Source organism: Pongo pygmaeus, chromosome 5, assembly GCF_028885625.2.
Source record: "Pongo pygmaeus isolate AG05252 chromosome 5, NHGRI_mPonPyg2-v2.0_pri, whole genome shotgun sequence".
NCBI classification, from domain to species: domain Eukaryota; kingdom Metazoa; phylum Chordata; class Mammalia; order Primates; family Hominidae; genus Pongo; species Pongo pygmaeus.
Window position 1 is genome coordinate 18187286 of NC_072378.2, and position 27544 is coordinate 18214829.

Here is a 27544-nt window from a genome sequence, read left to right on the forward strand (position 1 = left end):
TAGGGAAGTTAAGGCTTATTCGCAGTGCTAAAGGAATTTTGCTACGTAGATATTTCTTAGGAAAAATCACCTAAAGAAGTTTTTAACTGCTTCTTATGGAATACTATTTTATAAAAAGCTTTCAAAGTACATTTCATGTACTAGTTCATTAAATCTTTTTATTTTTTGAGACAAGGTCTCACTCTGTTGCCCAGGCTGGAGTGCAGTGGCGCAATCTCTGCTCCCTGCAGCCTCCACCTCCTGGGTTCAAGCGATTCTCGTGCCTCAGCCACCTGAAGAGCTGTGATTACAGGTGTGTGCCACCACGCCCGACTAATTTATGTATTTCTGGTAGAGGCAGGGTTTCACCATGTTGGCCAAACTGGTCACGAACTCTTGGCCTCATGTGATCCTCCTGCCTTGGCCTCCCAAACTGCTGATATTACAGGCATGAGCCATCGCGTCTGGCCTAGTTCATCAAATCTTATTATCTGGTTTGAGTGATTCTTTCAACAGACCACTCAGTTTTTCCTTGCTAGAGTCTAGATGGATTGTTTTGAACATCTATTTTGGCTTCTGTTCCCACTGCCTGCTTTTTAAAGTTGTTTTTGTAGAAATATTTGGAATTAACCAAATATAGAGGCTATTTAACAGTGTCCTTCTACATTTTTATAATACTGTGTCTGATATAACTCTTGTGTCCTATTTAGCTTCCCTGACTGTCTGTCTTTTTAGGTGACTGTCCTGGAAGCCAAAGACAGAATTGGAGGCCGAGTCTGGGATGATAAATCTTTTAAAGGCGTCACAGTGGGAAGAGGAGCTCAGATTGTCAATGGGTGTATTAACAACCCAGTAGCATTAATGTGTGAGCAAGTGAGTTTCTTTTAGCTTTGCGTTGTAGATAAAGGAAAGAAAAACAGTTTCAATTTGCTTGTGTGCAGTATTAACATGCTTCTAAAGTAAATTACATATAACAGCCCCCTCATCTCCTCTGCAAAGTAGTAAGAATTACACTTCTGCCTTCCTGAGAAGGTAGAACTAGAGGATGTAAAAGACTTTTTTTCCTTTTTCTAAGCTATTTAATTTTATTTGCTTGTTATTTGCAGGCCACTTGGTTAGCTCATAATTTTAGAGTTGCCAGATTTAGCATATAAAAATCCAGAATTCTCAAATAAATTTCACTTTCAGATAAACAAGTAATTTTTTACCCAAGTATTTGCCAGTATTACATGGGATATTTTACATGCAATATTTGGGACATACTTATACTTAAAAAAATTATCTATTACTAATCTGAACATCATATTTAATGAGGCAGCCTGTCTTTAATCTGGCAGTCTTACAGAGTTTATTTGAAGAGTTGGTGGGCCCAAGGCTTCTTCTGAAATGTTTATTGATGGTCAATTCAATTTCAACTTCTACTGTGAGTGTTTGTGTGTTTGTGTGTTCATTTACATGAGGGTCCACAGAGGAGATACAATGTTCGAGCAAGGACAGGCAGTGTCTAGCATCCGAAACATTAGCCAAAAAGTTACAGCGGGCATGGCATAGGAGCTGTTGCTGCCCCTCTCACATTCTCATCAAATAAAATCTTGTAGATTTCATGCTGTTTTTTTTCACTGCCTGACTTTGCTGCCATTCCCCGTGAAGCATATTTAGCTTTATTTTTGAGAGATATGAGACCATTTTCTCCATGAGAGCTCTGTCTGATTTTCAGCTTAGAACCTGTAAATATTTTTTTCCAGGGAAAATTTTCACCTTCTTATTCTTATTATTTTGAAGCTTGGCATCAGCATGCATAAATTTGGAGAAAGATGTGACTTAATTCAGGAAGGTGGAAGAATAACTGACCCCACTATTGACAAGCGCATGGATTTTCATTTTAATGCTCTCTTGGATGTTGTCTCTGAGTGGAGAAAGGATAAGACTCAGCTCCAAGATGTCCCTTTAGGAGGTATGGGGAGAACGGTGTTCTGATTGTTCCATCTCAGTTTTGTTGTTACCTAAGCTTCATCAGCAGTGGCATCGTTCATTTGCGAGGTCGGATGTCGGCAACAGGGTAGCCCTCCTGAGCATTTCTTTTGGACTGATGGATCCTCCAAGTTCTCAGGGGAGGAGAACTTTTTTTAGGGAGCCTTAGATGCTTGCGTTGTGTACACACACACACACAGACCTTACTTTACACAATAGCTGGTGTTTTACAAAATTACCTACATGTTTAATTTTAAATTTCCCAGAGTAGCTTACTTTTATGGAAACGTGGTAAGCCCTGTGTGATAAATCATCACCCTGTAATGTCTTTTCTAGATAAGGGTTTCTGTGTGCCAGGTTTTCTTTTTGTCGAGCAGTGAGTTAAGGTTTTTTCCAGTATATTTTAAGAACGCAAGAGTATTACAGTTTAAGAATTTTAATCCTTAGGCACAGTGGCTCACACCTGTAATCCGAGCATTCGGGAGGCCAAATGGGGAAGGTCACTTGAGCCCAGGAGTTCAAGACCAGCCTGGGCAACATAATGAGCCTTGTGTCTACAAAAAAAAAAAAAAAAAAGCAAGCGTGGTGTGTGTCTGTAGTCCCAGTTACTCAGGAGGCTGAGGTGGAAGGATAGCTTTGAGCTGAGGAAGTTGAGGTTCCAGTGAGCTATGATCCCACCACTGCACTCCAGCCTGGGCAACAAAGTAAGACCCTATTTCAAAAAAAAAAAAAAAAAAAAAGAATTTTAATTCAAAATCTTTTGGCTTTTGTACTTAAGTGGGCAATATTAGCCACAACTATTTAGAAAACTTGACCACCCACAGTGGCTCATTTTCACGAGGGTGCCAGCTGAAATGTTACTGTATCGCTTCTTAAATTGATATTTATTTGGCCTATAATTTTGTGACCTGAATGTATTCACTTGTAATTCTTGGAGGCATGTTGGAGTTTCTTGTAGTGTGAACATTGGAACTCAGTTTGCAAGGTGTTAATTTGCTTCAACTGTATGTTTCTTTGCAAGACCTCTCAATTCTTCGGGCTGATGTACAGTTCATCTCTGTTTGGGGTAAACTTCTTAGTAGCAGGGACTATGTATCTCTTCTTTTTCTCTTTTCCCTCCCCGTCTACTGTGGCAACCCACCACCTCTAAGAGACCTACGCTGTAATCGTCCTTAGTAAGTTTTGACTGATACACTATAAGAGAACATTTTCAGAAATATACTCCCATCAACAGGGATCATTTAATCAAATGTTGTAGTGTCCAGACTAATTCGTAGGTTGTTAAATTTTCTGGAGTTGAGAACAGTTATTAGGCTGACGTGCAGGATATTCTCAGGACTTGGTTAGTGTTTTGTACCTGTGTTGCAGTCACTGGCTGGAGTTTTCATTACATTTCTTTCAGAGTCACCAGATAAAAATGTTTAATGATAATGTTTTGCCTTACCCTTACCTAGAACAAGCTGTAGGCCAGGCATGATGGTGCGCGCCTGTAGTCCCGGCTACTCAGGAGGTGAGAGGATCGCTTGAGTCCAGGAGTTAGAGACTGCGGCGAGCTATGATCTCGCCACTGCACCTCAGCTTGGGTGACAGAGTGAGACACTGTCTCACAAACAAAACAAATAAAAAACCCAAGTTGTTAAGGTAGGCTCAGCAATTCTTACTGTGTAAGTGGGTATTTCATCTTATCAACAGCTTGTTTAAAAGCTTTGATAATAGTGCACACATGTCTGTGTAAGGCTATAGTTATATCCTGCCTGTTGGTATCTTAGCTGTCTGAGATCTCATCTTACCAGCACAAAACTGGGGAAACTCAAATCTAAATACTAAGGGACTAGATTTCATTTCAGAAAGCACGTGCACTAAAGCTATTTTAAATATTATTTACATAAAAACCACACTGTGCTGGGCGCGGTGGCTCATGCCTGTAATCTCAGCACTTTGGGAGGCCAAGGCGGGTGGATCACCTGAGTTCAGGAGTTCGAGACCAGCCTGGCTAACATGGTGAAACCCCGTCTCTACTAATAATACAAAAATTAGTCGGGCATGGTGGCTCATGCCTGTAATCCCAGGTACTTGGGAGGCTGAGGCAGGAGAATCACTTGAACCTGAGAGGCAGAGGTTGCAGTGAGACAAGATCGGGCCATTGCACTTCAGTCTCGATGATGAGCGAAACTGTCTCCAAAAAAAAAAAAAAATTACATTGAGGCCTCTCTCAGTCTGTTTATATTTAATTTTATATACTATCTTAGCAATCTTGGTCCCCCCCCCATCACAAAACCAACAGGAATGTAGAAACTGCACAACAGGAAGTGGGGATGGGACTTCTACAAAAGTCACAGAAGGTGGCACAAAGCCCAGGGTTCTAGGAGCAACAAAGCCAGGCACAAATCTGGAGGCCTCTTGGGCATCCGCATGTTACAATCTAGTGCAAGAACTGAACATTTTGATGAAAGCCTTGAGCTGTTCTAAAAAAAAAAAAAATTTGAAGTAACTGTTACTCAGTTCTGCTTCTAGTCAGAGAAGTGTGTGACACTCTATAAACTTGGGGACCGGGCGTAGTGGCTCACACCTGTAATCCCAGCACTTTGGGAGGCTGAGGTGGGTAGATTTCTTGAGCTCAGGAGTTTGAGACCAGCCTGGGCAACATGGTGAAACCCGTCTCTACTAAAAATTCAAAAATTAGCTGGGCATAGTGGCGGGCGCCTGTAGTCCCAGCTACTTGGGAGGCCGATTGCTGGAGCCCAGGAAGTTGTGAGAGTCGGAATGGCACCACAGCACTCCAGCCTGGGTGACACAGTGAGACCCTATCTCAGGAAAAAAAAAGAAAAAGAAAAAGAAAACACCACCAGAAAAAGAAACTTGGAGTCTGTGGTACATGTTTTGGATGGTTGTCGTCACTGGAACAGTTGTAAAGAAGTAACCTGTACTGAGATGCTTAGAATTAGTCAGACAAGAAGCCAGAACCCTCTTCCAGCCCTGCTACAAAGGAAGGAAGACAATAATGATATCACAGGGCTGTGTCCATATAGTTACAAGGTCCGGTTGAGTGGGACAGATAAGTAGGGGCTGGAGTTGATGACAGGGAGAAATTCTGGAGGCTTGCTACGGCCCAGTGATGCCCGACCATAAAGAATGGGTGGGATTGGGTGGGAGAAGGCATTCCTGTGAGGGAGAGTGGGAGGTCGCAGACCCTGTGGGGTAGGAATTTACCAGGAAAAAGGTTCAAACAGTACAGCAGAGCCTGCGACTGGGCAGATCGTAGCTGCTGCCTTTGGAGAGGTTAAAATGTGCTAGCTTTGCCTGGCTGTGGTTGGGGGATTTATTACATAGGCAACCAGTAATTGTAGATATGGAGGCACAGTGCTGACAGGATACGAGCCCATAATGGAATATTCTTGTTTGGGACAGACTGTAACCAATAGGTTACAGGTCTCTTAGTTGAGGTGAGATGTTGTAAGCATTGAATTTAAGGTGATGGCAGCAGGACCATAAAGAGAATGGTAACTTCTGTGTGTGTGCATGTACATCTATGTGTGGGGACAGTTTTTCTGTATCTTGAGCAAAAGAGGAAACCGCTTCTCAACGAAGCAAAATTGAGACGTTTCTGAAGATATAGAACTTACTTAGCTTTGTTTCCGGTTGTGCACATGTACCCTAAAACTTAAAGTATAATAATAATAAAATTTAAAAAAGATAAACTTTCTCTTCCTGAGAGAAATGGACCTTATCAAGAGATTTTTCCCCTCTGACTTTACTTGGGAAAAAACTTTGGAAGTTTTGGGTGTTGCTGGGTGACAGAGGTTGAAAGCAAAGGAGAAAGAATTGGAGAATCTTGTTAAAGCTATTTTTTTTCTGCTTTGATCCATTCCCATTACAGAAAAGATAGAAGAGATCTACAAGGCATTTATTAAGGAATCTGGTATCCAATTCAGTGAGCTGGAGGGACAGGTGCTTCAGTTCCATCTCAGTAACCTGGAGTACGCCTGTGGCAGCAACCTTCACCAGGTGCGCTTGGGTTTTGTGAAAGGTGTGCTTTGAAAATACTTGGTTTAGGCCGGGTGCAGTGGCTCATGCCTGTAATCCCAGCACTTTGGGAGGCTGAGGTGGGCAGATCATGAGGTCAGGAGATCGAGACCATCCTGGCCAACATGGTGAAACCCCGTCTCTACTAAAATACAAAAAATTAGCTGGGCGTGGTGGCGCATACCTGTAGTCCCAGCTACTCGGGAGGCTGAGGCAGGGGAATCGCTTGAACCCGGGAGGCGGAGGTCGTAGTGAGCTGGGATTGCGCCACTGCACTCCAGCCTGGAGTCTCAAAAAAAAAAAAAAAGAAAAGAAAAAGAGAAAATACTTCTGTTTGTGTGTATGTGTGTGTGTTTTGTGTGTCTAAATATTGAATTTGAGCTGGTTTGGATAAACAGGAAAGAATGATTCTGCTTAAAAGTTTGCAGACCATGACTTCTGAGCATATTAACCCCAAAGTGGTTTTGGTTGTTTTTTAAACTTTTTTTTTTTTTGAAGCAAGAGAAACTCTTCTTCAGATAATGCTTGTGAAAGAAGCTCAATACGTAAAAACAAAGGAAGAGGCTGGGTGCAGTGGCTCCCCTCTGTAATCCCAGCACTTTGAGAGGCCAAGACAGGCAGATTGTTTGAGCCCAGGAGTTCAAGACCATCCTGGGCAACATGGCAAAACCCTGTCTCTACAAAACATACAAAAAATTAGCTGGGCTTAGTGGCATGTGCCTGTAGTCCCGGCTGTGTGGGAGGCTGAGGTGGGAGGATTGCTTGATCCCGGGAGGTCAAAGCTGCAGTTAGCTGTGATGGTGCTACCACACTGCTGCCTGGGCGATAGAGTGAGACCCTGTCTAGGGGAAAAAAAAGAAATCAATCACTCCAAAGGAAGGAGGGCTATTGGGCTGAATCAGAGCAGGGTCTCTTATATGTTTCTTATTTTTTGTAGAGATGGGGTCTTGCCATGTTGCCTAGTCTGGTCTTGAACTCCTGGCCTCACGTGATCCTCCTGCCTCGGCCTCCCAAAATGCTGGGATTACAGGCATGAGCCACTGCACCAGGACTTGTCTCTTTACCCTCCTTGGGGCCTTGGGTCATTTCAGTGGAACCACGGAGTCTAAAACACTGCTCTCAAGAAGCCAAAATAGAGTATCCTTGCAAGTCTGGTCTGTTTACCTTGTTAAAGTAAATTTAAGCTTCCCTAACTCATTTAACCAACTGTGAACTTAATACTCCAGTATTCTGTATTTTGAATAGAACTCCATGGTGATTTCAGAGGCCCCTTTGGAACCTCTCCATTTCCACTTGGTTCTGCATTGTGATTGGAATCATGCTGTTTTCCAAAATCGTGCAGGGTTTCTATTCTGTAGAGCTTCCATGTTGAGGACAGATAGCACATTTATATATGTTGATCAAATATAGTTTTACCCTCATGGAATTCTACTTTGCCAGAGTTGTCAATATAGAAAATCAGCTTCTATTTTTATCAAGGAGTGGTACCCATGCCCAAGTCATATAGACCTTTTGTTCTCAAATAAACTTTCCTCAAATAAAATTATCGAGATTTCCTCCCCCAACGGTGGTCTCTACCTGGGCTGGTCTGCCTGTCCCCTGCCCTCCTGCCTTGGTGGCTCTTCCCACCTGGAGCTCCTCGTATTGGCTCTTGGGCACAGGTGCAAGGATTTACACTGTTGTGTCCCCAACCTCTGTTGTTTCCCAGGTATCTGCTCGCTCCTGGGACCACAATGAATTCTTTGCCCAGTTTGCTGGTGACCACACTCTGCTAACTCCCGGGTACTCAGTGATAATTGAAAAACTGGCAGAAGGGCTCGACATTCGACTCAAATCTCCAGTGAGTATCAACTGCTGGGAGACTCTGGCTCGCCTTGTTTGGGGAGGATGTGAAGTTCTGGGCATGCGGCTCACGCAGGAGAATGGGGCTGGCTTTGGTGTTTAGCCAGGGTCTAGAAGTACTTTTGTGGCTCATTCGTAGCCTGTGTAGCATTATCCATGTCAGTGAGGCAGCTGCTGCTGCTTGGAAACCGTAGTGGCCCCAGTGCATTTCTATTAAGAAGAAGGTATTCGAATTGCTTCACAACCTTCCTAACCCAGTGCAGTTATTTTCACTTTAAAATTTTCCCTTCAAATCTTTGTCTCAGTGCATTTGTATTGTGTGTTATTGTAATCATGGGGGTGATTACTTAACTGTATTTCCCTTCACACCATATAATAACTATTCTCTATATTCCGACACAGTGTTTATTTTGTATATTCTGACACAGTATAAATTCTAACCCCCTGAGTTCAGCTATAACAATTGTTTAGATCTCTGAATGCCAGGAAAAGATTCCCCTTAGCCTTGGAGATGTAAATTCATGTAATATGAGAATCGGAAAGGATCCTGGATCACGTGGTTCCATCCCTCACTTTTTTTCATAATTGCTTTTTGAGCAGGTGCAGTGTATTGATTATTCTGGAGGTGAAGTGCAGGTTACCACTACAGATGGCACAGGGTATTCTGCACAAAAGGTAAGAGCTAGGGCAGTACAAGGGTGGGTAGAAACCTTTGCTGCCAGGGGGTGGAGGGAAGAAGAAATCTTTCCTATCAAGGAGTTTGCCTTTGGGAATCTGCCTGGACCCTTGTTGGATTTCTGGTAAGTTATGTATCTCCACTTAATTGTATGTAGATATGCAAAGCTGATTTCATTGCTCTAACACTGTATAGACTCATGGCAGATGGAATTCTGAATTGTGTTCCTTGAGGTGAGTTCTAGGGCACATTAGTCCTGAGAGTTGAACAAGAAAAAAAATTCCTTGGCCAAATAAGTTAGGCGAGACCAAGTAAGTTTGGGAAGTATTGTATACGATACTCTACTTTTAGGATTAAATAGGAGTTGTATTGGATTAAATAGAAGTATGTGTATATATACTTGCTCTGTCGCCCAGGCTGGAGTGTAGTGGCGCAAACTCGGCTCACTGCAAGCTCTGCCTCCCGGGTTCATGCCATTCTCCTGCCTCAGCCTCCCGAGTAGCTGGGACTACAGGCACCTGCCATCACGCCCGGCTCATTTTTTTTTTTTTTTGTATTTTTTAGTAGAGATGGGGTTTCACCGTGTTAGCCAGGATGGTCTCGATCTCCTGACCTCACGATCCGCCCGCCTCGGCCCCCCAAAGTGCTGGGGTTACAGGCGTGAGCCACTGCGCCCAGCCCAAATAGAAGTATATTAAAGGCTCTGAGAAGTCCTGCATTAAAGAAATCTATTTTACTTTTATTCTGTGCTCCCCACATTTTTTTTTAACCACGGAATCCTTTTTCAGGTCAAGAAAGTTCTGTTTTCATCTTGAAATCTTGAAACTATCAGAAGTACTTTCATATGGCTTAAATTTTTTTGTAAACAGCTTTAGTAGGTGAACAGTACAAGGTACTGCTGAATCGAATACCTGAAATCACACTGAGATTTATAGTATTGGAGAATAAAGGTGCCTCCTTGGGGTAGAGGGGATTTAGTAAACCTTGAAAATTTAAGTTTAGTTGTATCTTAAGTGACTATGAAAAAATATAATTGATGAACTATCACTAGTTCCTAGACTAGCTATGCTTCCTACACTTCAGGTATCTAAAACTTATTTCATAGTCCTTGATTTGCATACAGAAATAAAGGACTGCATGTCACATGGGAAAGACAGGTCTAGGGAATGAGTTAGTCGGGGTAGGCGGTCCTAACATTATTCCTGCCATTAACCAACCAGGAGATTTTGGGCAGCAATCCCTGGGCTGCATGTCGGAATCACCTGGAAGGTGCTTACAAAGAAAGGATGCAAAGCCCCACCCTGATACATTCTTATTGAATTGCCCTCGCTTTTTTGTTTGTTTTTTTCAGAGACAGGGTCTCAGTCTGTCGCCCAGGCTGGAGTGCAGTGGCACAGTGATAGCTCACCGTAGCCTCGAGCACCTGGGTTCAAGGGATCCTCTCACCTGAGCCTCCCTTGAGTAGCTGGGACTACAGGCATGCACCACCATGCCCAGCTAGTCATGTTTTTAAAGCTTCTCAAGTGATTCCAGTGTGCAGCCGTGGTTGAGAACCTTGTCTGCAGTGACCTTTTCTGTAAGCTCTTAATAGGTTCTGCCTGGTGGTAAACAGTGTTTAAAAATACTGCCTTTTAAAATTGCAAGTCACCCAACAGTTCAGCCTCTGCTGTTCTGTGGCTCCACTTCTTGGTGTCCAGGACAGCAAGCTGGTTATAACTCCCCTGCTTTGTTACTCTCTGCCTGACCCTGGCCAGTACTTTTGCGTTTCTGCGTTTGTATTCCAGCCTTCTGGAGAAATTAGGGCACAGCTTCAGGCTGCACTTTGAAATGTTTAAAACAAATATTTTTATTGTAGCTAGCAGGCATCACAGTTTGCATTGGAAGTTTCCCCAGACTTGCAAGAGAAAAATTTTCAACCCAACGTGATAGACCAATGAACCTCTGGCAGACTAACTCGGTCTAGACTGCTTCCATTGATATCTCGCTTTCGTTCCTTACTAGGATGTGTTTATATCATTTGCCTATTTGTTTACCCAAGGTTTTTCTTTCTTTTTTTTTTTTTTTACAGGGTCTTATTCTGTTGCCCAAGCTGGAGTGCAGAGGTGCAGCTTGTAGCTCACAGCAGCCTCGAACTCCTGGGCTTGAGCAGTGCTCCCACCTCAGCGTCCGGTGTAACTGGGACCACAGGCACATGCCACCACACTCAGCTAATTAAAAAATTTTTTTTGTAGAGACAGTGTTTCCCTATGTTGTCCAGGCTGGTCTTGAACTCATGGTCTTAAGCAATCCTCTCACCTCGGCCTCCCAAAGTGCTGGGATTATAGGTGTGAGCCACTGCACCTGGGCTACTCAAGTTCTTATGCTTTTCAGTGCTATTTTGTAATTAAGAAAACATCTAGATTTGTGGGCATGGGTGGCTCACGCCTGTAATCACAGCACTTTGGGAGGCTGAGGTGAGAAGATGGCTTGAGGCCAGGAGTTTGAGACCAGCCTGGGCAACATGGTGAGACCCTGTCTCTACCAAACATAAAAAATTAGCTGGGCATGGTGCTACACACCCATGGTCCCAGCTACTCCAAGAAGCTGAGGCAAGAGGATCACTTGAGCCCGGGAGTTTGAGGCTGCTGTGAGCTGTGATCATGCCACTGCACTCCAGCCAGGCAACAGAGCAAGACCCTGTCTCTTTAAAACAAAAACAAAAAAAAAAAAAAAAAGGGAAAAAGAATCTAGATTTTATTTATTTTCTTGCAGTTCTTATATATAATTTAATTGGACAGTAATTGGTTTTTTGTTGTGGTTTGCCTCATTTTTTTTGGTTGCATGGTAATTATCTATAAATAGATTATAAACTTCTTGATGATAGAGAACATATTTTATACTTTATAAAATTTTCATGTGGCAGAAAATAGTGACAAAATCACAGAACTCTGAGCTTCCTGTGATCCTAGAATTGAGAGTTAAGCCAAATATACAAAATGTTTGAAGCCTCAGGTAGATTGGGTGCTTGGTCTTCAACTCCATTCCACTCTGATCCTAGGGTGTCATCCTGTACTGCAGATATTAGAAAGTAAATACACACACTCTTCCCCAACTCCCTACAGCAGGTTTCTAAACATCCATCCAGTCCAGCCAGTCTGATGCACTTGCATGAGATTTAGAAGGTGTAGGTTGACTTTTGCTTCCCTTCTGCTGCCTCTGTTGAGAGCACACAATGGTGGAGGTGCTTGGTTCTTCTGCAGCAGAGTTCGTGAAAGTTGCAGGGTTTAGTCAGTAACCACAAGTCAAGAAGGAGGCCTTAAGGCATGCATGTTGCTGGTGAACGTGGTTCTGTATGTGGCATGATTCTGGAGCTGGCAGTAGCAGTAATGGCGTCCTGATTGTAGCAACGATAATGGGATCTGGAGCCAGAAATGTCCAATTCCTAATGTTTGTGATGTGCTTCACCACTTATGAAGCATATTGATGTATCTTGTAAATTTTAGTTTTAAAGCGTCACCCTAATTCTCAGAGGTTAGTGGGGCAGATACTACCTTCATTTTATAGATGCATGGCAGAGATGAGTGGCAGGCTTGGCCATGCAGTAGAATGTATCAGGAATGATGCACAAAGTTCTCCTGACTCCATAGTTAGGGCTGTTTCCTCCTCAAGTACTGCTTTTCAGGGTTTCTTTGTTGTTGTTGAGACAGTCTCGCTCTGTCGCCCAGGCTGGAGTGTAGTGGCATGATCTCGGCTCACTGCAACCTCCGCCTCCCAGGTTCAAGAGATTGTCCTGCCTCAGCTTCCCAAGTATCTGGCACTACAGGCACCCACAACCACGCCTGGCTAATTTTTGTATTTTTATAGAGACGGGGTTTCACCATGTTGGCCAGGCTGGTCTTGAACTCCTGACCTCAGGTGATCTGCCCGCCTCGGCCTCTCAAAGTGCTGGGATTACAGGCATGAGCCACCGCACCTGGCCTCTGCTGACTCTTCTTAGCTAAGATTATTATTAGCCATCAGGACCTTTTTTGCCAATTCTTCCCTGTGGTTGCCACTTCTGCTTAGCTAGGCATTGGCACCCTTGTGCAGTGAACAACCTGCACAGTTGCACATGGCAGCCCTTGTTCTTGCCAGTATAACAGCATGGGTTGTTGATACCAGTGTAGTTGTAGTGTGAGGTTCTGTTGCTGTTTGTGTGTTAACTGTTAATTATTTTCCACAGGTATTAGTCACTGTACCACTGGCTTTACTACAGAAAGGTGCCATTCAGTTTAATCCACCATTATCAGAGAAGAAGATGAAGGCTATCAACAGCTTAGGCGCAGGCATCATTGAAAAGGTGACTTAAATGACTTCATCCTCAGAAAGAAAGAGATTAATGTCAGATGATAGATGTTAACTTCTGATACGGAGAAGTAGTGGGTACTATCTGAATACAAATAAAACTCAAAGATTTCCTTTTCATTTGAGTAATTGTTCATGAAGAACACAAAAGAATATTATCAAAACGAAAGGGGGAGAGCTGGCTGAGTTCTGTGAGTTTTGACTTTAGGAGAAAGAATCTTGTTATTCAGAATTTGAATTTGGTATAAGCAATTATTTTATCCCTTTTTTTCCCCCTTCTGCTTTCTTTCTTGTCTGCTTTCCACTCATTGGCCCCAGTGAGGACAGTGGTTTATTTCTCCTGTCTTTAATATCTCCTGTAGCAGAATGGGCCAGTGCTGCAGCAGATTCTGACAGACCTATGAGTAGTGAGAGTAACTTAGGGACATACGCCCAGGAGTGAGTCTTAGGAATGCTGGTCATCTTCAGACTAGCTTGTAGGTTGCCAGTGGGTTCCATTATCCATGGGAATGGAACTGAGTGGCATCAAAAGCAAGGAGCTGGGCTGGGCAAAGTGGCTCATGCCTGTAATCCCAGCACTTTGGGAGGCTGAGGAGGACGGATCACCTGAGGTCAGGAGTTCGAGACCAGCCTGACCAACATGGTGAAACCTCATCTCTACTAAAAATACAAAATTCGCTGGGTATGATGGTGTGCACCTGTAATCCCAGCTACTTGGGATGCTGAGGCAGGAGAATCACTTGAAACCGCAAAGTGGAGGCTGCAGTGAGCCAAGATCGCTCCATTGCACTCCCAGCTGGGCAACGAGTGAAACTCCGTCTCAAAAAAAAACCCCAAAAAACACAAAACAAAACAAAAAACAACCAAGGAGTTCACAAGGGAAAAAAGGAGGTGAGGAGAATGGAAAGAGCGGTATTTGGGGTTGTTCTTTCGGGCAGTGTATTTGTTTTAGAGTAGAGCTGCAGGTTGCTGCTTAGAGATTGCCTGTGGTTTTGTGACGACAAGCACCTAACCATCTTGCTTCTGCTCACTTTGCAGATTGCCTTGCAATTTCCATATAGATTTTGGGACAGTAAAGTTCAAGGGGCTGACTTTTTTGGTCACGTTCCTCCCAGTGCCAGCAAGCGAGGGCTTTTTGCCGTGTTCTATGATATGGATCCCCAGGTAAAATCATTCGTGAACTGTGGTTTGAATTTCTGTCTTAAAGTTTAGAATTTGATGTGATAATTACTCACCTATCAGGCTCAGGAACTAACCAGCATCGTGGAGACCCTGGGTCTATGTTTATATTCTGGGAGGACACTTGGACTGGATATTTTCCTATAGGAAAGGAGCCCCAGTATTTGCCATGTCTTCTTGAAGTCCTCATGTTGCTCCCTGGGACATGAATTGGATGCTTGTGGAAACTGTCATTTCAGGCTGTAGGGGAATTCCTCTTAGGTGAAGTTGGAGACATCAGTCAATGAGTGGTGCTTGAAACTTCCTCTGTGAGGGTCCTCTAGGGAGCTGGGAAGGGGTGTATGATTGGTGAGGGAGGGTGTGAGTGTCAGCAGATGTGAGAGCTGAGGGAAGGAAGGAGAGAGGAGAATGGCATACCCAGAGCTGGACGGTGGTGGTCACCTTCCCTGCCGTCATGTTACTGCCACACGAAAGAATTACAGCTGTTTCTGACTTTCAGTTTCAAGAAACTTTGTCTTAAAAGGTTTCACATAGGAGCCGAGGGCGGATTTTCTTTACCATTTGAGGGTTGGTTTTTTTTTCCATTGTTTTATCTGCAGATTTTCCTTCTCCAGCTCTTTCTACTTCTTCCGAAGCAAGCTTTAATTAGTGAACAGCCAAGGGAACCCTAAAGTTGCTATTTACATTTCTTAGTGTTTTTCTTTTCCAGCAGGAAGCAATAGAGTGGATGGATGAATAATGAGTGTTTGCGAGGAAAATGGACTGGCGAGTGACGTGAGGATAAGGGACAGCCAGAAATAGTGAAATTTAACTTGTGAGAGCGAGGCTCTTGGCCGGGTACAGTGGCTGACGCCTGTAATCCCAGCACTTCGGGAGGCCGAGGTGGGCGGATCACCTGAGGTCAGGAGTTTGAGACCAGCCTGGCCAACATGGTGAAACCCTGTGTCTACTAAAAATACAAAAGTTAGCCAGGCATGGTGGCAGACGCCTGTAATCCCAGCTACTCTGGAGGCTGAGGCGGGAGAATCACTTGAACCTGGGAGGCAGAGGTTGCAGTGAGCCAAGATTGCGCCATTGCATTCCAGCCTGGGTGACAGAACAAAACTCTGTCTCATCTTAAAAAAAAGAAAAAAAAAAAAAAAAAGAGTGAGGCCCTTATCTGTGGGAGCTGAGCACTCAGAGACCTCCTGCTTTTCCCTTTCATGTCTCCAGAAGAAGCACAGCGTGCTGATGTCTGTGATTGCCGGGGAGGCTGTCGCGTCTGTGAGGACCCTGGAAGACAAACAGGTGCTGCAGCAGTGCATGGTCACGCTCCGGGAGCTGTTCAAGGAGCAGGTGAGAGAGAGGAAGCCCTCCTTGAAAGGGGCAAGCCGTGCTTGCTATCCAGAGCAGGTGTGAAGCCCAAGCAGCCAGCGTCATGAGAATCACGGGAAGGAAGGCAGGGGCCACAGTCTTCTTTCTTTCAGAGTCCCACTGCCCACCTCAGCACTGAGATTAGTCTGTGAGGGCTGTCATCACAGAGTACAGCAGACTGGCTGCCTTAGACAACAGAAACTTATTCCTCACAGTTCTGGAGGCTGGAAGCCTGAGATCGAGGTGTTGGCGGGGTTGGTTTCTCCTGGGTCCTCTCTGTTTGGCTGGTAGATGCCTTCTTCTCCCTGTGTCCTCACATGGGCTTCCCTCTGTGTGTGTCTGTGTCCTCATCTCCTCTTCTTATGAGAACACAAATCAGATTAGATTAAGGCTCACCCCGGCGACCTCACTTTAAAATAATTACCCGTTGGAGACTGTGTCACGAAATACAGTCACATTCTGAGGCACTGAGCGTTAGGGTGTCCACATAGGAATTTGAGGGGGACACGGTTCTGCCCATAACAGTGCCCTGTACCTTTTTTTACACAATTGTCTTCCTTCCTTTTTTTCTTCTCACATCATACACACTTCCTTTTTTTTTTTTTTGTATTGTAAGGATATAGAAGGCTTAGTATTTTCTATGTGGATTCTATATTTACTGAAGCCCTAGAAGCTTTGACTACAGCTTTCCTTTTAAGAGGAGCCTTGTCCAGCTTTTTTTAATATCCCACACATGCAGACAGTCTCTTTTCTCCAAGGAGCTCAGGATACTTTGCTTGCCAGTGTACTAAATCTCACCATCTCTGGAGATTTGTAAATGGCCATGGCTTATATCTTTTTGAAATAAAGGAGCAGAAATAGAAGTGAAATGACTCAAAAGTTACATAAAATTAAAGAGAAAGGGGCATTCAGATATGTTGCTTATTTTATTTCATTTTAACTTATTTATTTTTGAGACGGAGTCTCACTCTTTCGCCCAGGCTGGAGTGTAGTGGCGCAATCTTGGCTCACTGCAACCTCCGCCTCCCGGGTTCAAGCGATTCTCCTGCCTCAGCCTCCCGAGTGTGCTGGGATTATGGGTGTGCTCCACCACACCTAGCTAATTTTTGTGTTTTTAGTAGAGACAGGGTTTCACCATGTTTGCCGGGCTGGTCTCGAACTCCTGACCTCAAGTGGTCCGCCTACCTCGGCCTCCCAAAGTGCTGGGATTACAGGTGTGAGCCACTGTGCGGCCAGCCTTGTTGCTAATTTTATATGAGAGGATCTATCTAGTGAATGCAATCCCTTGCTTGGGGTTTTTGTTCAGAAGTTTGTTTTTTACATTAGTTGTTTGGAACTTAGCATACCGTTTCTGTAGAAATATTGTTCATGGTGATGCTTGTTGGAGGCCAGCTGACAAATTACAGTCATTCTCTCTTACTCGAGGCTTTGCTTTCATGGTTTCAGTTACTGTGGTCAACCAAGGTCTGAAAATATTTGATGGAAAATTCCAGAAATAGATTCATAAGTTTTCAGTCATGCACTGTTCTGAAGAGCGTGTCCAGTACCTCCACACTGTAGACATTGCCTGCCCATTAGTCACTCAGGAGTCATCTCTGTTATCAGAGCCATGTTCACATACCTGTTATTTCAGTATAGCATTATAATTGTTCTATTTTATTATTATTGTCATTAATCTCTGTACCTAATGTATAAATGAAACTTTATCATAGGTATGAATAGGAAAAAACATAGTGTGTATAGTATTGGTCCTATCTGTGGTTTCAGGCATCCGCTGCGGGTCATGGAACATATTCCTGGCAGAGAAGAGGGGACTGCTATATTTTAAATTGAGTGAATGTGAAACATAACCTTGTATCACTGTTTTGTGGAGAACCTTGTTGAGAGTTCCAACCTGTGATCGATCCTGAGACTCCACCCTTCCCTTTTCTTCTTGGGCCAGAGATTCCTTTCTGCTGCCACACGATGGAAAAGGGAAGGCCCGAACTCTTAGCCATGAGTGATAGCCCCCAGTAGAGGGAGAGTGTGTCCCAGGCAGAAGGAGGAGGTATAGAAGTGAGGGAATTGTGTGTGGATGGGGCAGGAGAGAGAAGATAAGACACAGATACCAGCTTGGGTAGATTTAAAGGCAGCAGGAGGAACATCTTGAGAACTACTGTTACAGAATGATACAGGAATGGACTCAGGTCCTAAACGGGGGGCAAAATATATGAGTTGGGTTGTACCATGTCTATGTCCCTTCTTTTTTTTTTTTGTTTTTTGAGACGGAGTCTGGCTCTGTTGCCCAGGCTTGAGTGCAGTGGCGCGATCTCGGCTCACTGCAAGCTCCGCCTCCCGGGTTCACGCCATTCTCCTGACTCAGCCTCCCGAGTAGCTGGGACTACAGGCGCCCGCCATCATGCCTGGCTAATTTTTCTATTTTTAGTAGAGATGGGGTTTCACCATGTTAGCCAGGATGGTCTCGATCTCCTGACCTTGTGATCCGCCCGCCTTAGCCTCCCAAAATGCTGGGATTACAGGCGTGAGCCACCGCGCCCGGCCGTCTACATCCCTTCTTGATCCTACTTCGTAATTCCTTTCTATTGGACATAGGAGGTCCCAGATCCCACAAAGTATTTTGTCACTCGGTGGAGCACAGACCCATGGATCCAGATGGCATACAGTTTTGTGAAGACAGGTGGAAGTGGGGAGGCCTATGATATCATTGCTGAAGACATTCAAGGAACCGTCTTTTTCGCTGGTGAGGTATGGATCTTGATTCCAAACCCAGTTATTTGTATTTTGATTTCTTTCTTTCATCTAAAATGATATCTGCCCATAGTTTAAAAACCAATTCAAATCCTGTCGAAAGTCTTATGACCACAGACAGCAGAAGCCTTCTCACCGTCCTCTTCTTGCTCCCAGAGGCAGCCGTTTTTAACCTTCCAACTATTCCTTCTGGACTTCACTTCATATTTTAAAAGTGTTTATATTACCATCTCTCTTCCTTTTTTGTTTTTTTGAGACAGGGTCTCACTCTGTGGCCCAGACTGGAGTGCAGTGGTGCAATCCTAGCTCACTGCAGCCTCAAACTCCCAGGCTCAGGTGACCCTCCCACCTCAGCTTCCCAAGTAGCTGGGACTGCAGGCATGTGCCACCAAGCCTGGCTAATTTTTTTTTTTTTATTTTTTGTAGAGATGGGGTCCACGGTGTTGCCCAGGCTGGCCTCAAACCCGTGGCCTTAAGCAGTCTTCCCACCTCAGCCTCCCAGAGTGTTAGGATTACAGGTGTGAGCCACCATGCCCGGCCTATGATGTCATCTTCTGATTTAACATTAGACAGACATTATTGACTGCCTCCCTATTGGGTTAAAGACTTAGCCAGTTTAGTCTCTGCACCATTTGCTCAACATGGTTATTTCACACTTTTAATTAAATTGGTATCGGTATTTACATGGCTGTGTAAATGTTGTTTACTGCTGAGCCAAGAAGGTGTCCACTGATACCTTCTTACACAGTTTTCTCTTTTCTTGGCAGTTATAATAGCTCCTTTGGTCATTAGCTTAATTCCTTTGGTACCTCTCCCCGTGTCTCCCATACCCTGCGTTTGTCTGTCATTTACAGTTGACACTGTCTGAGCTGGCCTGCTAGCTCCAGTCCTTGAAATGTCCCCTTCCTAAGTCCTCTTCCCTTTGCTCTGGTCCACACTGGTTGACCTCTGAGATTACTGCAGAGTGTCCTCCTGGGTCTCTATTTAATTTCAATTTTATTTTATTTTATTATTTTATTTTAAATTTTATTTATTTTTTTTGAGATGGAGTCTCAATCTGTCGCCCAGGCTGGAGTGCAGTGGCACAATCTCGGCTCACTGCAAGCTCCGCCTCCCGGGTTCACGCCATTCTCCTGCCTCAGCCTCCTGAATAGCTGGGACTACAGGCGCCCGCCACCACGCCCAGCTAATTTTTTGTATTTTTAGTAGAGACGGGGTTTCACCGTGTTCGCCAGGATGGTCTTGAGATCTCCTGACCTCGTGATCCACCTGCCTCAGCCTCCCAAAGTGCTGGGATTACAAGGCGTGAGCCACTGTGCCTGGCCTGGGTCTCTCTTTTTAAAAATCACTCTCCAGCATTGGGCCTTTATTTCCAAGATCCCTCTTTCTTGATTTACTTCTGTTGAAAAATGTTTTGCTATTCTGATTTCTGATCCTTTTACTTCATTTTCTTATCTGTTCAAATAAAGATGAGTTTTTTCTCTTTCTTTCTAGAGATTCTGTTCCATATCTTGGAACTTTTGAATTGACCATCTGATTTTTCCTCTTTATTATTATTCATCTCTTATGCTACTTTTGGGGGAGATTTTAAAATCGTCCAACTCTCTAATTGACTTTTAAAATTTTGGCTTTTACTCTATGAGCACTTTCTTGTTTGCAGAATGTTCCTTTTTGGTAGCATCCTCTTGTTATAACTTGTTTCTAAGGTTTTAAAGCTTTGGATGTTTTTGCTTTTCTGTTCCCTCCCTCCCTGGTTTCCTCAGTCTCAGAGTTCCTATTTTGTGTGCTGCAGTCTTTGCCTGCTACGTGTCCAAATCCCCTATCCATCACTGTCGACTTAGATTCAAGCAAGGCATTTTATTTAAAAAGCTTTGTGAGAGCTCCAGCAAGCTTATCAACCAGTGGCCGGATTCCCAAACATCACTATCTGGGAAGAGTTAGTTTCCTGTGTGGTGGAAGTTCAGCCCCTGGCATTGTGGGCACTGGAAGCTTCATTGTTAGTTATGAAGGCTTCATTTCACTTCATCCCCATTTTATTTGGTGCTTCGCCCTGATCTCTAAGTCACATCTCTGAGGAGTTGCAGCCGGCCAAGTGGGGAATCTGGTGAGGGATTTATTAATAATTGTACTTTATAGTCTTTAAGCCAATCCTGTTTTCACCCCTTGAAAACCAGTTAGCTCTGCCTCCATGGTTCCTCATACTTCCAATGGCTGAGATTTTCTAAGGATTCTTTGGGATGAATTGGTTTGCTTTTTGTTAAAACCCCTGCCCCCAACCCCAAACTTAAAATGAATTGTTACCAGTGTTTCACCTGTGTTCCTACTTCGTTTAATATGGTTTAGAAGTACATGTCTCATTGTTTCATCTAAAATATAGTTAACGTTTTTGTTTACAAAATAATAACATTGGCTGGGTGCGATGGCTCACACCTGTAATCCCTGCACATTGGGAGGCTGAGACAGGTGGATCACCTGAGGCCAGGAGTTTGAGACCAGCCTGGCCAACATGGTGAAACCCCGTCACTACTAAAAATACAAAAATCAGCTGGGCGTGGTGGTGGGCGCCTGTAGTCCCAGCTACTCAGGAGGCTGAGGTAGAATCGCTTGAACCTGGGAGGCGGAGGTTGCAGTGAGCCAAGATCACACCACTGTACTCCAGCCTGGGAGACAGAGTGAGACTCTTTTTCAAAACAAAACAAAAGAATGACATCTAAAAACCAGATGACTTTGATTACTCCTTGGCCTATGAAGACCTTACTCTGTAAGGGGATAAAGGCTGCATGCCAGACAACAAATGTCAGCAGCTTCTGAGAGACGGCTGTTTCAGGCTCCTGTGCCTTAGGGTCATGAACATGGCTTAGATGGCTTCTTGCTTTCCTTTGCTGCTTTGATGCAATTATTACCTCATCTTTTTTTTTTTTTTTTTTTTTTTTGAGATGGAGTCTCGCTGTGTCACACAGGCTGGAGTGCAGTGGTGGGATCTTGACTCACTGCAACCTCCGCCACCTGGGTTCAAGCAATTCTGCCTCAGCTGGCGTGTGCCAACTGTGCCCGGCTAATTTTTTATTTTTATTTTTAGTAGAGATGGGGTTTCATCGTTTGTCAGGCTGATCTCGAACTCCTGACCTCAGGTGATCCGCCTGCCTCCCAAAGTGTTGGGATTACATGCGTGAGCCACTGCGCCTTCTTCTAAAAATCTATTTCTGAGGCTTCCTTCCCTCACTGCCACTTTCTCCCCCGACTAGTCACTATATTCCTGCTGATGTGATCACTCCCCCATTCATTGAAGCCTTTGGCCCCTGGATGTTTTCCCTTTTACCCAGGCATCAGTTTAGGTGACTACACTTCACTTCACCTCTCCATTTCTTATCCTCCATTTTCTGTGGTCTGTTCAGCTCCTCTTCAGCTACCCCTTTCCACAGCCACATCTCAGACCTTGTCATAATTACTTAATCACTAATTCAGGCCTCCTCCTATCCTGTCCTCCCCTATCCTCCTGGTTTGCTTATTCTGTTCCCACCACAGCCATTCCTTGAGTGAGGTTCTCCTATTATTGAGTCGTTTTACTTCCTCCCAATCCAACAGCCCTCACTCACATTTTGTCTTTTTCTTATTTGAACTTACGGTCCCTGGTATATCCTTTGAGTAACTTAACTCTCTACCTATTTTTTTACCCATCTAGCAAAACTCCATCTGTGGCTTGGCTGAACTGCCATTCATCTTTTGTACTTGTTTCGCCTGTGATTGTACCAGCTACATTACTTGTCTGATGTAATGAAAAATGACTGTCTTAATTGTTCTGAACTCTAGTACCTGCCACATATACTTAATATTTTAAAGAGTGCTGCATAGTACTTCAAGATTGCATAACAATGAGTGAATCTGACAATGCATGGCCAGATAACCAGAAAAGTTCCAGTGTTAGGATGAGTGAGTGTGAATATGAGCGCGTAGCAGTGGCACAGATCTTTATGTTAGACCAGATAAAGTCTAACCTTGTTTTTACCTTTTGGTATCAACTCAGTTCTTTATGCATGATCTCAAATTATGTAATTGTTTTACAGGCAACAAACAGGCATTTCCCACAAACTGTTACAGGGGCATATTTGAGTGGCGTTCGAGAAGCAAGCAAGATTGCAGCATTTTAAGAATTCGGTGGACCCAGCTTTCTTCTGTACCCCAGATGGGAAAATTTGAATCACATGTTAAACCTCAGTTTTATAAGAGGGGGAAAAAACCCTCTCTACATAGCAAAACTGAAATGTTTCTAAGGCGATATGATAATGTAAACCTATTTCATCACTCTGAAAGCACTGACCTCAAAAATCCTTATAAGCACTTAGATTTAATTGCATTTTCCATAGGTTCAACTACTGCTGAAAGTCTAGATTTCAGAATAAAGCAGAATATAAGTTTCAGTTGAGGCCATGGATTTGATTGTTCCATGGTTGGAAGTTCCCTTTAGATTTCACATTTTATATGGCTGATCAATTTTCATACATTGAGAAACCAAGTCAATCAAGCAGGAATCATTTAAAAACCAGATAAAGCCATGTTTTTCTTCTGTGACAATTTATCAATATCTTTACCAATGAGCCTTAATTTTTATATAGGTCCAATATTGAGCTTTTACTTAAAATTTAGATAGAACTTTTTTTTGGATACAGCACAAACTCCAGTTGACAGTAAAATGAAGCTTCTAGGTATTTTGTATTGTACGTATTTCCTCCCATTGGGTGTTCAAAAAAAATGTAAATTCAAGTATCTTTCGTGATAAAATGTTTTAGATTTGTGCACCCATTGGCAAAACAGGAGTTTCCAGATAGGTGTTGCATAATTGAGAATGCAGCACAGATAGTGTGGGCTTCACACTGTACACACAGAATGTAGCTTTTTCTTAAAGCCAAATTTGGGTGATAGGACACTTTAAATATCCTTAATTTTGGCAACCACTAGCAAAAAAAAACTTGTCAGAATAATTTAATCAAAGCCCCTCTCCGTTTCTTTTATTTAAAAGAACTGATTCAATTGTTAGGAATATTTTTGCAGACTTTTCTTTACAGTATTCCATAGGCAGGTCCACTGGAAAACTGCAGAAAAATGTGAGCTCTCCTGGTAAATAGTACACATTTTATAAGCTATATTTTAAAGGCCTAAGAACATGGCAAGTATTTACTTTTATCTTTTTAAAAAAACGCTCATGACAGCAAACAGTTTAATAATATCTCATTCTAAAATAAACACTGGTTTCAGGGTCTTCAGGATGCCTATTTTGCCAAGAAACTTCAGTATACAGGTTAGAAATATGCTTGTTTTTGAACAATATTGGTTTGCTTTAAAAAAGGGACTAAATATGACTTTAAAGAGACTTCAAAATATTGAGTATTTTAAAAATTTAAAAGTAGGTCAGTTTATAACGAGTAAATACCTAACACAAAGAATGTGCAGTGAACCTCAGGCATTTAAGACATCTCCCCACTGCCCGCCCCCCAATCAAAGTGTGGTCCCAAAACAAGCCAACAGCTGTATATCTCAAAGTTAACCCAAGACAACTCTGGTATTTAGGTTATTATTTGTTGAGACTCATTGGTACTGACTGGCAAGTATTCTGCTTTAAAGTATCATGTATTAAAATGTTTAGACAGCATGTGTTTTAAAGTGATAAATGCAAAATGTTAAGTTTGAAATGGTTAACAGTAAATTATTATGTTAGTTTCCGGGCACTTGAACTGTGCTACAAGTAGAGGAAAACCTAAAGTATGGTAAATGTGTGTTTTAAACTTCCTATCAATCAAGTGACATACTTCATTTGATTTTTTGTTTAAGAAGCCATGGTACTTTTTTCTTTAGTTACTTTGGATATGTTTTTTCAATGCCATCTGAAGATTTTGTAATTGAGTAGCAGTAAATATACAAATTTACAGTGTTTTAACTGCAGTTCATGAATAGCTGGTTGTGTAAAACTACTAATAAAAAACTAGACTTTCAAATGTATTCTGTACTGTAGTGGTGATACATCCATTTAATAAGTGTGCGTACTCATCAAGAACTTTCATACAGAACAACTCCATTTCCTCACTTCCAAATACTCTATGCATCACTACTTATCTTCTTTATAGTAAATGGTCATAAAATTAACCTTAATTATTCATAGTTTTGTGAAGTCACTCCAAGAAAATGGTCCATTACCACAAAAGAGTGTTCCAAATTGTATAGGTTATAGGGCTGAATCAATTTAAAAATCCCTTTTCAGAATTATTCACCATAGGGAAGGAAATGCTATACACCTATAAGATATCAAATGCAAGAGACTTAAAACACCAGTGATTTAGATTTATTTTTATTGACAAGGTTTATAAGAACAAATATTTAAAATCGAAGGCCAATTATTAGGTCTCATTTAGTTGCTTATTTTTTTCACTTGTATTTACCTTTCCCTAGTGTCTGAGTAACTATCAAGAAACAAATCAAACCTGTGAAAATACCTGTTAACATTCAACATATATTTTTATATATTTCTGTTCTATGATGCAAAGATATTTTTCAACACTTAATTGGTACATCAAATGTATCATTCTGTCATAAACAGCATGTTTTAAAATTCAGATTTAATAAACTGATTTAGGACAGTAAATTTGAAAGACAAAATTAGTCTCATTCAGGAGTGGTCCATTATGTTGATCATGTAGAATCAACACTGATTAACCAAACTCTAAAAGCCAAGAGCCCCAACTCCAGAGGAACATTAAATTTCTTTAATGTAAAAGTATATTATTTTTGAGACACACTTTGTCAGAGATATCCACGATTGCCTGCACATTATATTCTGGCATTATAATCTGGTACTTTAGTCATAATCATGAAGGTGGCTAGGTTTCCAGTAAATATCAGCATTTTATATGGGCAAAAGCAGTTAATAAAAATCAGTTCATTTACTGTAAGCCAAATGTGCTTGTACTTAATCCCACCCTTTCCCAAAGTTTTTGAAGCTTTGATAGGTTGATTTTTGGTCTGTCCTTAATATAAAACGTACCTACAGACACTTTTACAGAGTTAATACTAAAATTACAAATTGATGACACTTTCGAGGCAAAGCAGGATAACTGTTCCTTCAGTGTTCCCATCACTGAATTGACTTTCACTGCTCCATCATACTGTCTGGCTGAACACTGACATTCCATAATCTACAACTATAAAGATACCTACCTATGTGAGTTTAAAAAGTGATCTGCACAAAAGAAATAAAAAAACTTTATATACAACCAATTGTTTTTTAAAAATACAAAAATAACATCTGTCACTTTTGTCATGCTGACAATTTGACATATATACACATGCAGGAGAAAAGTTCCAATTCAGTCATCTGGACAACTGTAGCTTGTATATTTTTAATATGATGGACACACTGCCACTGAATTTTGACACTAACAGAGATGTGTATTCAAAATATTTCATATACTAAATACTGCAATCTCTGTGTGTATAAATCCCGGTCATAATAGTTTTTGTTCTACTTGATTAAAAGTATGCCTTAAGCAAGCTAATATTAAGTGCACTAAAAACCACAACAGCTCAAGAATCTATGACCTTATATAAAGAAATCCAAAATGTACAAAATACAACTATAAAAGCAAGGAACAATTAATGCCATGCAAGATTTTAAACTAAAAATGGCATAGAAATGCAATTTAAAACAGCAAACTCAAATTCACATAACAAGATAAAAAGGTCAGCAGTAAGTTCTACTAACGTTGCTTAACAAGGATTTAGAAAAGGAAATACATTCTCTTTGCTGGTATAATGGTATAAATCAGATCTTCAAATCTATGGGAACGAGTCATCTTCTCTGTCCTCTATCTCAAGAAATTAGCTGTGATGAAAGAGAAACATTATTTTGCCATAAATCATAAACCTTTATCCCATTTTTTCCACATCTATTTTACTATTTTGTCCTTCAAAAATCAGTTGAGATCAATACAGAATTATAGCTACCTGCTGATCTTCCCCTCACCTTTGCCTGGTAGACAGGAACTTCCTCAAGTATTTGTGAGAGCAACTTTGAGATGCCCAGCTACCCAGGTACACCATGAGGCCACATCATAATCTGAGTTCAGGTCTTATCACTAACTGTTCAAACTTTAATTTTAAGCTTTAAAGTGGGAATGAGAAGAAATATATTTCTCTATTATGAAGAAATGTGAGGATCAAATGTGATATTTAGTGACATGAATATTTTGAAAAATATGGAGTATTTTATGTAATTACTTGTCTTATAAAGTCAAACTTGAAAGACTGAAACATTTACCTCTTTTACAGTTGTTTTTATGAAATCTTTTCTTTCAGTTAAATCATAAGTAGGATAATTTTCATAGACCTATGTATAGCGAAAAGGAAAAATAATATTAAAAGCAGATTTTAAAATCCAGTAATATTGTCTTTGAATAAAAGCAGGAAATCTGCTACATGCAAATAGCCACAACCATCCCAACAGTACTCTGGTTCACCCATGTGGAATTCTATTCCAAATGAGTATTTTAATAATATCGTATATGATGTGGAAAACTAGCATGCAAACATTCTCAGTGTTTTCAGGCTGAGAGTTTGGAATGAATTAACAATAAACAAGCCAGATGTGATGGCTCACGCCTGTAATTCCAACACTCTGGGAAACCTAGGTGGGAAGATCACTTGAGCCCAGGAATTCAAAACCAGCCTCAGGCAACCTGGCGAGACCTTGTGTCTACAAAAAAATTCATGTATGCCTGTAGTCCCAGCTACTGAGGAGGCTGAGGCAGGAGGATGGCTTGACCCAGGAGGTTGAGGTTGCAGTGAGCTGTTGGTGGCACTGCATTCCAGCCTGGACCACAGAGTGTGGGGAAAAGAAAGAGAGATCAGATTGTTACTGTGTCTGTGTAGAAAGAAGTAGACATAGGAGACTCCATTTTGTTCTGTACTAAGAAAAATTCTTCTGCCTTGAGATGCTGTTAATCTATAACCTTAACCCCAACCCCGTGCTCTCTGAAACATGTGCTGTGTCAACTCAGGGTTAAATGGATTAAGGGCTGTGCAAGATGTGCTTTGTTAAACAGATGCTTGAAAGCAGCATGCTCCTTAAGAGTCATCACCACTCCCTAATCTCAAGTACCCAGGGACACAAACACTGCGGAAGGCCTCAGGGACCTCTGCCTAGGAAAGCCAGGTATTGTCCAAGGTTTCTCCCCATGTGATAGTCTGAAATATGGCCTCGTGGGAAGAGAAAGACCTGACTGTCCCCCAGCCCGACACTCGTAAAGGGTCTGTGCTGAGGAGGATTAGTATAAGAGGAAGGAATGCCTCTTTGCAGTTGAGACAAGAGGAAGGCATCTGTCTCCTGCCCGTCCCTGGGCAATGGAATGTCTCCGTACCCGACTGTATGTTCCATCCATCTACTGAGATAGGGGAAAACCGCCT

The 27544-nt window shown here is 42.3% G+C and overlaps 2 protein-coding genes across 16 annotated transcripts in view; one reads left to right on the top strand and one right to left on the bottom strand.

Moving 5' to 3' along the window:
* The window catches only part of KDM1B (lysine demethylase 1B), a 72341-nt gene extending 48253 nt beyond the window's left edge, over window positions 1-24088 (top strand). For 6 of the 14 annotated variants that reach the window (XM_063665848.1, XM_063665850.1, XM_063665855.1 and 3 more), the window contains 10 exons: window positions 715-852; window positions 1762-1933; window positions 5828-5955; window positions 7682-7813; window positions 8413-8490; window positions 12693-12809; window positions 13853-13978; window positions 15206-15328; window positions 17939-18091; window positions 22159-24088. In XM_063665848.1, coding sequence (XP_063521918.1) covers window positions 715-852; window positions 1762-1933; window positions 5828-5955; window positions 7682-7813; window positions 8413-8490; window positions 12693-12809; window positions 13853-13978; window positions 15206-15328; window positions 17939-18091; window positions 22159-22242 — 1251 coding nt within the window. In that variant the 3' untranslated portion in view covers window positions 22243-24088. The remainder of the gene's footprint in view (window positions 1-714; window positions 853-1761; window positions 1934-5827; window positions 5956-7681; window positions 7814-8412; window positions 8491-12692; window positions 12810-13852; window positions 13979-15205; window positions 15329-17938; window positions 18092-22158) is intronic. The other 8 variants (XM_063665859.1, XM_063665849.1, XM_063665851.1 and 5 more) reach the window with 3 other exon arrangements.
* Window positions 24089-24418: 330 nt separating this feature from the next.
* DEK (DEK proto-oncogene) overlaps window positions 24419-27544 on the bottom strand; it is a 40410-nt gene continuing 37284 nt past the window's right edge. The window contains exons 10-11 of one of the 2 annotated variants that reach the window (XM_054490508.2): window positions 26400-26468; window positions 24419-25964 (exon numbers count right to left, since the gene is read on the bottom strand). In XM_054490508.2, coding sequence (XP_054346483.1) covers window positions 25953-25964; window positions 26400-26468 — 81 coding nt within the window. In that variant the 3' untranslated portion in view covers window positions 24419-25952. Of the gene's footprint in view, window positions 26469-27544 lie in introns of both variants that reach the window. The other variant, XM_063665860.1, reaches the window with a different exon arrangement.